Genomic DNA, 10,251 nt, shown 5'->3' on the forward strand with positions numbered 1-10,251 from the left:
ATCACTATTTAGGACTTTGGCTGACCAAATTCATCCTATGGTTCAAGAACTGTTTCCAGAGGGGGATGCCATCTTACAAGATGATAATGCACCAATCCATAGAGCAAGAATTGTTAAAGAATGGCACGAGGAACATTCTAATGAAGTTCAGCATCTCATCTGGCCACCACAATCACCAAACCTCAACATTATTGAGCATTTATGGTCGATTTTAGAGATTCAAGTAAGAAGTTGATTTCCACCACCATCGTCTCTAAAGAACTGGAGGGTGCTTTAACTAAAGAATGAGCTAAAATTCCTTTGGAAACAATTCACAATTTGTATCAATCAATACCTCGGAGAATTGAGGCTTTATTTGCTGTAAAAGATGGACCAACACTATATTAAAAGAGATTTTGATGATTTTTCAATGTGTTTCCATTTTTCTGTCCACCCCCTGTAGATGGTGAATAGGAGAGGAGAGAGGACCAAACCCTAAGGCACCCTGCAGAAGAGGGGTCTAAGGGTCGACCTATGTCCTTCTACCAACACCGACTGGGCAAGAGATATAGGGGGAGAACCATTGTAACACGATGCTTCCCACTCCCAACTCCCTTAGTCATCACAGAAGGATCCCATGGTCAGTGACATCGAAAGCAGCTGAGAGGTCAAGTAGCACCAAAATGGAGGAATGACCCCCATCTTGGGCTCACCAGAGATCTATCAGAGTGACCAAAGCAGTTTTTATGCTGTAGCCAGGTCTGAAGCCCAATTGAAAAGGATCTAGATAATCCGTTCCATCCAGTGTCCGTAGGAGCTGGAGCACCCCCACTTTCTCTACAACCTTACAAAAGGTAGGTTGGAGACTGGACGAAGGTTCTTTAGTTCTGTTGGATCCAGGGAAGGCTTCTTGAGGAGGGGCCTTTCATTTCACAAGCAATCAGACTGCTATAATATTTTTACTCATTAATGCAACCCCTGCAATTTTTCAAAACGTTAAACCTAGGTGAGATCATCCGACGGCATGGGGTGAGGTATCATCAGTACGCTGATGATACCCACTTATACATCTCCAGCCCATGCCAACTCAGTGAAGTGGTGGATGTGATGTGCCGGTGCCTGGAAGCTGTAAGGGCCTGGATGGGGGCCAACAGGCTCAAGATCAACCCAGACAAGTTGTCCAAAGATACTTCACCAGAAGAGCCCTTCACTCCTCCACTCGGAACAGAATACATTACGAAACTAGACTTACAATCCTGACTCTGGAAACCTTAGAACTATGTTGCCTTAAACATAGCCCATAAGATCATATGCTACAACATCCTTCCTGTCAATAACTACTTCAGCTTCAACCACAATAACACACAAGCACACGACAGATTTAATGTAAACCGTTCCAAATTTGACTGCAAAAAATTTGACTTTAGTAATCGAGTGGTCGAAGCATGGAAGTCATTACCAGATTCTGTAGTGTCGTCCCCTAACCCCCAAAATTTTACCCTTAGAGTGTCCACTGTTGACCTCTCCAGATTCCTAAGAGGTCAGTAAGGGGCGTGCAATTGCACCAGAGTGCCCTCTGTCCCCTGTCTAATGTCTCTTTTATATTTTTACTAGCTTCATGAATATGAACTCTATTATTCCCAATGATTATTTCTTCTATATTATTCCTAATGTTTTTCTATTCTTCTATTGATGTATATTACTATGATTATATCTTCACAAACCTACATTATGTATTAGACTAAATGAATGAATGAATGAATAAATAAATAAAAAGATTGAACCGCTGTGGGCATTTCCTCCTGTAGAGACCGAGAGCGCCCACCTTTCCTTCCCCAGCTTGCAAAATAGGAAAGCTGCTACAACCGCTGCTGACCGCCCAGAGAAACCTCCGCTGGTCGCCGCTGGAAAAGCCTTTATCTGAGGTGCCACCACCGCTTCCCCTGCCTGAAGCAAGCTGCTTGACAGGTTTGAAGACCAACTTCCATGTTGGAAAACCCCCTGAGTTAGGAGTGTGAGGGCCTTCAAACCTCGCAAGTTTAAGGCTTGTGACTGAAGGAGGAATTCTGGGAGTTGAAGTCCACAAGTCTTAAAGCTGTCAAGATTGGGAGCCTCACGCTTTAACGGAAGTGGTAGATGCTGTTGAGATAGTCTTTGCTCCTTTTCCTCGCTCCAATTTCTATCCAGTGCCTCTTCTCCTGTTTTCATCTACAGGACAGGTAGTCCTCAACTTACAACTGTTCATTTAGTGACTTTTCAAAGTTACAAATGATCCTGAGAAGTAACATACAAATGTTTTTTTCTCACATGACCACATCCCCATGGTCATGTGATCAAACTTCATGTGCTTGGCGATGGACTCATATTTATGATGTCTCAAGGTCACATGATCACCATTGGCCAGATTTATTTAACAATTGTGTGGCTAACTTAAATGGTAAGAAAAATAAGGTGTTGTCCTTCTCAGCTCCCAGGAGCATTCTGTAGGCCTCCCAAACCACTTGCGCACCTGGGCCTGTTTTTCACCCTGTTTTTGCAAAAAATGGGGCTCGCAGAGAGTTTGGGAGGCCTGCAGAATGCTCCTGGGAGCTGGGGGAAATGCCATTTTGAAAAAAAAAAAAAGGGCCATTTTTGGAACGCTGAGAATGTATGCAGAGATTGTGAAAGCATAGAAACCATCAAAGTTACCGCTGCAGTTACTTGAGAAGAAGATGGACGGTTCCCCTGACAAAAGGATGTCTCATAATTGGACAATGTGATCGCCAGGGATTGAGAGAAGGGGAAGTTACAGTCTAACATGACCAGCATTTGCCCGGGAAAACCAAAGCTGGTTTTGTTTCTTCAGTACCAATATGGTGTATCTAATAAAAGTTAGTTTAGGAATTCAAATCTCCCAAGAGTGTTTCTTTGTTTTGGGTTCATTAGTCTGGCAGTTGATATTAGGTACGAATAAAATAGAATAGAACTCTTTATTGGCCAAGTGTGATTGGACACAGAAGAAATTTCTCTTTGCTGCATATGCTCTCAGCGTACATAAAAGAAGAGATACATTTGTCAAGAATCATGAAGTAAAACAATGATTGTCATACAGTAACAAATAAGCAATCGGAAAACAATGTTAATATAAATTGTAAGGATACAAGCAACAAATTACAGTCATAAAGTCATAAATGGGAGGAGATGGGAAGACTAATAGTAAGAGTAATACAGCCTTACTGAATAGTTTGACAATGATAATGGCAATAAAGTGATACCTCTACTTAAGAACTTGATTCATTCCGTGACCAGGGTCTTAAGTAGAAAAGTTTGTAAGTAGAAGCAATTTTTCCCATACAAATCAATGTAAAAGCAAATAATGCGTGCAAACCCATTAGGAAAGAAATAAAAGCTCGGAATTTGGGAGGGAGGAGGAAGAAGAGGAGGAGCACAGTTGCTGCCGCAGGAAGAAGGGGAGATTAATTTTTTAAAATCCAAAACTTTAAGGCTTAAAAAAAAGGGACTCTGAGGCAGCGAGGAGGAGCACGCGCCTCCCATACAACCGGCGTGAGACTGCCTCCCATACACTGCGCCAGAGAGAGAAACCCAGGTGGATGAGAGGGGGGAACCTCCCTCTCCTTTCACCGAAAGGCGGCTGCTGCTGCTGCTGCTACCTGCTTCCTGTTCCTTCCCATGCTGAATGGCTCCCCACTCCTCTCGTTCGCTCACTTTGTAGCTGTCGCCTTTCCTTCACTGTGGTGACTCCTCGGTTTGGCTGAAGCTGAGTTGATCCAACTGGGGCGCAGCGCCCCCTTTCGCCTTTCTGTGCCCAGATGCTCCAGCAGACAACCTTGCGCCGAGTGTATGGGAGGCAGCGCGAGGGAGTCACCACATCGAAGTGGTTTATTCCCTCTCCAAGCACCCAGAGAAAGGAAAATGCTCTGTTGGCTCTGAGCTGCCCAGAGCGAAGGGAGCGTTTCTTTTCTCAGGGCGCTGGCAGAGGTTTATTCCCACTCCAAGCGCCCAGAGAAAGGCTCCTCTGGCAGCCCAGAAAAGCCCGAGATGGCTGGGATTAAAGAGGGAATGGCAGGAAACATGCCTGTGCACGCCGCCAGGAGCACACTGGTAGCACTGGAAACAGGCAGCCGTTCCCTGGTCTGTAAATATTTTCATGCCCCCTTTTTGACTCGTGCAGTATACTGGTCCTCAATGGAAGGCAGGTTGGCAGCAATTTTTAAAAAAATTTTATTTTATTTTATTTTATTTATTTTATTTATTTTATTTATTTCATTTCATTTCATTTCATTTCATTTCATTATTTATTTATTTATTTATTTATTTATTTATTTATTTATTTATTTAGTTAGTTAGTTAGTTAGTTAGTTAGTTAGTTAGTTAGTTAGTTAGTTAGTCCAATACACAATGAGGGTTTTAGTGGGTATATATCTATATACACATAGTAAAATACATGATGAAGGTTATAGAGGAGATTGTTTCTTCCGCAGTTCTGATCATCCTTTGAAGTCTATGTCGGTCTTGTTGGGTTGCGGGAACCAAACCAGACAGTGATAGAGGTGCAGATGACAGACTTATAATACAAGTAGTCTTCAACTTACAAACCCTCATTTAGTGATTCATTCTCTTAACAACCCTGTTAGTAACAACCACAGTGATTCACTTAACAACTGTGGCAAGAAAGGTTGGTCATTAATGTGCAATATTTCTATAATTTGTAAAATTTCACTTTTATATTCAAAGTCATTAATTAATTAGAGGATTTCGATCAAATGGGGCTAAACTGATTTCACAACTGTCTTGTCATTAACTGTCTTAATAAGAATTGCAGTACCTCTACTATTTTGCGCTCCTCAAGATTCATATAGCAATTTCCAATTTCTATCATTAACCAATTTATCCCTTCCTCTCTGTCTTTTATGCATTTCTGTCAATTTTGGGCCCAATTGTGATTGTAACTCAAGGACTACTTGTAAATCATTTGCCTCTACCGCCTAGACGGTCTTCTTTGATATCATTGATATCATTTTTTAAACTTGGAATTTTCGGGCCCACCAAGCCGCTCCTCTAGCTTTTACCTGAAATACAACCTCCCCCTGCATATCTTTGTATACGTTGATTTCATTGGTTTCATTCTGCAGAGCTTCTGAGCGGAAGGTCACATGTCTCCCTCCACATGAGACCTCCAACACGGCATTGTCCTGCAGAACTTGTGGTTCCTTGGGAAATTCCTCTATCGCCTTGTTGAGGCACTGCCGCAGCTCCTCCGATTCTTCAAGAGTGACCAGCCGTTGACAGACTTCCAATATGCTGCCAAGGCTGAGCGGTAAAGGATGGCGCCCCAGCCTTGCCATATAGACTTGTGAATTGGCTTCTCTGACCATGTAATGTATTTGGCTGTGCACCCAAGACACCTCCAGATAGTTTTCTCCTGTCCCAGACACAAACTCCCTCCTGGTTCCGTTACACTCAAGGATCATCTTGGCATTCTCCCTCACAATCAGTGGCTCCAGCATGAATTCCCTGATCGCTGTGTCGAAGCATTTTTGCATGGCCTCGGAAAATGGTTCGGATGTCTTGGCTTCCTCCAGGATTGTCAGAGTGAGGTTTTGAGGGACCACTTTTGTGTTATCTCCTTTAATAGGGTCGACAATGATGGTCACGTCGTTCCCAAACGGATACAGCTCATTTCGCTTCCATAATAAGAAAACTAAACACAAAAACAAAACAAACAGGATAAAAAGCGCGGCGAGCGTTTTCTTGGGAGGCATGTGGAAACTGCGGGACACAGTATTTTTGGTGCCACTCTTTATTTTCTTCTGGTGGGGATATTGGGCATCCATGTACTTATTAGCTTCTTTATAAATCAGAACAGATACATCAGGGATATTATTCTCCTTTTTCATAGTGGCAAAAGCTGTCAAGGAAAAAAAAAAGAGTTTGGAATTAGGGAGTCCCAAGCCACAAAAATGGGACACAACCTATTGCCATAACTGCCACAGTACAGACGATCCAAAGTGCAGACTCTGTAAAGAAACAGATGAAACAATCGATCACATACTCAGCTGCTGCAAAAAGATTGCACAGACTGACTACAAGCATAGACATGATGCTGTGGCACAGATGATCCACTGGAACTTATGCTGGAACTACCATTTACCAGTGGCAAAGAACTGGTGGGATCATAAGCCCAAAAAAGTGGTCGAAAATGAGCAAGCAAAACTACTGTGAGCAGTGTTCCCTCTAATTTTTTTTTTGGGGGGTGGACGGAAAAGTATAGTGTCTGAGCGGCAGTCCCTTTGGGACTGGGTGGCACAGAAATAATAAATAAATAAACAAACAAACAAACAAACAAACAAATAAAAAACCCACCCTGTTTTGCCTCAGAGAATTTCAAAATAAAATACTGTACTGTGTGTCTATAACAGTGAGCTCATAATAGGGCAACTCTATCAATATCAAAATGCCACTTAAATAGTTGAGCTAGTTTCAAACTAGATTTTGATTTTCTTTCTCTCTTCCTTACTCCCATTCTTTTTCTTTCTCTTTTCCTTCCTCTCTTTTTTCTATCTGTTTCTCTCTTTTCCTCTCTCTCTCCTTCCCTCTCACTCTTTCCCTCTCGGCTTCTGGGCAGGTTTGGAAAACTCTGAGTTGATGATGATTTTTAAGTGAGCGATTGCTCACTGCTCAGCTTAGAGGGAACTATGACTGTGGGACTTCCGACTTCAGACTGACCGAATTCTGAAGCATAACACACCAGACATTGTGATCGTGGAGAAAAAGAAAGTATGGATCATCGACATTGCAATCCCAGGAGACAGCAGAATTGAGGAGAAGCAGCTAGAGAAATTAGTGAAATACGAAGATCTAAAAATCGAGTTGCAACGACTCTGGCATAAGCCAGTGAAAGTTGTCCCACTGGTACTTGGCACGCTGGGCGCAGTACCAAAGGATCTCAGCGGACATTTGAAAACCATCGGAATTGACAAAATCTCCATCTGTCAATTGCAAAAGGCCACTTTACTGGGATCGGCAAACATAATTCGCTGCTACATCACGCAGCCCTAGGTGCTTGGGAAGCGCCCGACTGGTGATGAAATACGAAATCCAGCAGTGATCTCGTTTGCTGTGTTGTACTGACATAATAATAATAATAATAATAATAATAATAATAATAATAATAATTTATTACATTGGATTTGTATGCCGCCCCTCTCTGAAAACTCAGGGAGGCTCACAACAATAATAAACAACGTAGAAATCCAAAATCCAAACACAATTTAAAAAACCCTTATAATAAAATAATCGCACAACCCAGCCAAACTATGTATAAACCAAGTAGTTTCTGGAGGTGTCAATTTCCCCATGCCTGGCAGCAACGGATATGAAACAATTTCTCCAACTTCTTTCCCAAATATGAAATAAGTAGTAGGCCCTGCATAAGGGTAGGGAGAGGAAGGCTGTCAAGCTGGTGCAGAAGTCAGACATAAATCAATGGCTTGCCACACTATTTGTAGAAGGCCTGATGTTTATGGGAACTTGGGAGGAGTGAATTCAAGAGAGCGCTGGTGCAGCCACAAAGCATTCGTCTGAGAAGTTCAAGGCCATCCTATGTCCACCACTGGAGCAGAAGCGAAAGAAGGAGTTGCCACGCTCGCACAACCTGAATGGGCAACGAGACACGTTTGTGGGTGGGGGGGGGGCAAGGCATGTGAACTTTCAACTGGGTGGGAATCTCAGATTCAGATTTTCCCGTAGAGGTGCCAGGAAGGCTATGGAATTAATTCAATTCAATTCAATTTATTAGATTGTATGCCGCCCCTCTCCAAAGACTCGGGGCGGCTCACAACAATAATAAAAACAATATTCCAGCAAAAAACAAATCTAATATTAAGAAGCATATAAAACCCTATCATATTTTAAAAAAGCAAACAACATATACATACCCAAACATAAATATAAAAAAGCCTGGGGGAAAGGTGTCTCAACTCCCCCATGCCTGGGGGTATAGATAGGTCTTGAGTAATTTACAAAAGACAAGGAGTGTGGGGGCAGTTCTAATCTCCGGGAGGAGTTGATTCCAGGGGGCCGGGGCTGCCACAGAGAAGGCTCTTTCCCTGGGGCCCGCCAATTAAATTGAAATTTTAAGCAATGCCTTGAACTGGACTTTGATTTAAGTTTGGATATTACCTGGAACTTTGACATTGGCACTGGTACTAGAGATCTCTTAAAGCCCAATAGAATGCCATTAAAGAAGACTTCTAAGATTATACTTTGGTTGCCACAATATAATAAAAGATGTTGAGACTCTAGAAACAGTGTAGAGAAGAACAACAAAGGTGATTAGAAGACTGGAAAGTAAAAGATATGAAGAACAGTTGCAGGAATTGGGTGTGTCTAGTTTAGTGAAAAGAAGGACTGGGGATGACATGATAGCAGTGTTCCAGTATCTCAGGGGTTACCAGAAAGAGGAAAGGGTCAACCTATTCCTCAAAGCACCTGAAGGCAGGACAAGAAGCAATGGGTGGAAACTAATCAAGGAAAGAAACAACCTAGAACTAAAAATTTTCGTGATAGTTAGAAGAATTAATCAATGAAATGGCTTGCCTCCACAACAGGGGTCCCCAAACATGGCAACTTTAAGGCTTGCGGATTTCAACTCCCATAATCCTTCAGCCAGCATAGCTACGCTGGCTGGAGAATTCTGGGAATTGAAGTCCGCAAGTCTTAAAGTTGCCAAGTTTGAAGACCTTTGCTCCAGAAGTTGTGAGTAGGGGTCCTGATATTAACAACGAGCTTGGCCACGTATGTGAATGTGAAGGATTGGTGCCTATGCATGTTGTGTCTATTTTATATAGGTCTTTTTAGGGTTTTGGAGTTTAGATAATATTTTTTGACTTCTTTCTACTGTTTTGTAATTTCTTCATTGTTGTGAGCCGCCTTGAGTCTTCTGGGGTTGGGCAACATAGAAGTATAAACAAACAAACAAACAAACAAACAAACAAACAAACAAACAAACAAACCTGGATCTGAGTTTCCCACCCAGTTGAAAGTTCACATTTTTGCTAATTCGACTTCTATGCCGCCCAATCCCAATGGGACACAACCCTTGCTCCCCACCCCCCACAAGCTTGTCACGTTGCCCATTCAGATTGTGCCAGCGTGGCCAGTCCTTTCCTCGCTTCCAGCTCCGGTGGGTGGGCATGTCCTTGGACCATTCGAAAGAATGGCTTGTGGCTGCATCTCGGCCCTCCTGAAATTACCCCCCTCCCAAGTTCCCACAAACATCAGGTCTTCTAAAGATAGTGTGGCAAGCTGTTAATTTATCACCAACCTCTGCAGCGGTGTGACAGCGGGTTCCTCTTTGTTCGGACCAGATTGCCCGAACCGTTATCGACCCACTGGTGATGTCATTTTGATATCACGGATCTGGTCCTGTATTGGCCGGTCTGTGTTCGCCACCATCTTTCTTTCCGAATTTTCATCCGATTTTCCTGTGTTTTGGCGGCTTCTGCTCGATCTGTGCTTTGAAAAAAGCCCTCCCACCCCCCCATGCCCTGGGGTTAATACTGACCTTTATTTCTTCGCCCGAAGCACAGCTGGTCAGCTCCTCAGCTGTGTTTTGAGCTGAATCCACCGTCTTAACATGCGTGGAAGTGAAGTCGCTCGTGGGGACACGCAGAGGAAGCGCACTCACGCAAAACCTCACGATGGAAAACGGTGGTGAAGGTAAATGGAGCCCACCCCTGGTAGTTCTCAATTGGGATGGACAAAGGGAAGGAACCAATACAAACCTCAGGACTCACCTTTGGCCTCCATGCTGCAGAACAGCCTTCCCAAACCTGGCCACCCCTCCCTGCTTTGAACGGCTCAGCCAAGATAATGGTGAAAAAGCACCAGGTTTGCAAAATGCTCTCTGGACAAATGCACTACAGGTCCACTGAGATTTATAATAGAGGAGGAGGAGGAGGATAATTCCCTTCCTCTTGAGAGCAGGGTCAGGCAGCTGATAGGCAGGCGGTTTCCCAAACCTCACCAGAATGAGGAAATGGAATTCGAAACCTACCCACTCTCCCAAACACACACGGCCCCCTGTTATCAGCTAAAGGGATTACGCAACAGAAAAGAAAAATAAAATCCTCCAGTGCACTGAAAATCTGCTCCTGAAATATTTTTCCAAGAAGAAATACAATGTTTGGGGAGAGTCAGTAAATATGGACCGAGTGAGACATGATAGGAGTGTTCAGTAAATCAGGGATTGCCACAAAAAAGGAGTCAATC

At 43.2% G+C, this 10,251-nt stretch overlaps 1 protein-coding gene across 1 annotated transcript; it reads right to left on the bottom strand.

The window, feature by feature from the left end:
• Positions 1 to 2,934: 2,934 nt before the first annotated feature.
• LOC139160236 (uncharacterized) lies at positions 2,935 to 10,014 on the bottom strand. Its single transcript, XM_070737909.1, has 2 exons — positions 9,777 to 10,014; positions 2,935 to 5,887 (listed from the first exon to the last, which is right to left on the bottom strand). Exons 1-2 carry the CDS (start codon positions 9,787 to 9,789, stop codon positions 5,001 to 5,003), a joined length of 900 nt encoding a protein of 299 aa, XP_070594010.1. The 5' UTR covers positions 9,790 to 10,014; the 3' UTR covers positions 2,935 to 5,000.
• Positions 10,015 to 10,251: the final 237 nt, after the last annotated feature.

The sequence above is a fragment of the Erythrolamprus reginae genome, chromosome 2 (assembly GCF_031021105.1).
Source record: "Erythrolamprus reginae isolate rEryReg1 chromosome 2, rEryReg1.hap1, whole genome shotgun sequence".
Classification (NCBI taxonomy): Eukaryota; Metazoa; Chordata; class Lepidosauria; order Squamata; family Dipsadidae; genus Erythrolamprus; species Erythrolamprus reginae.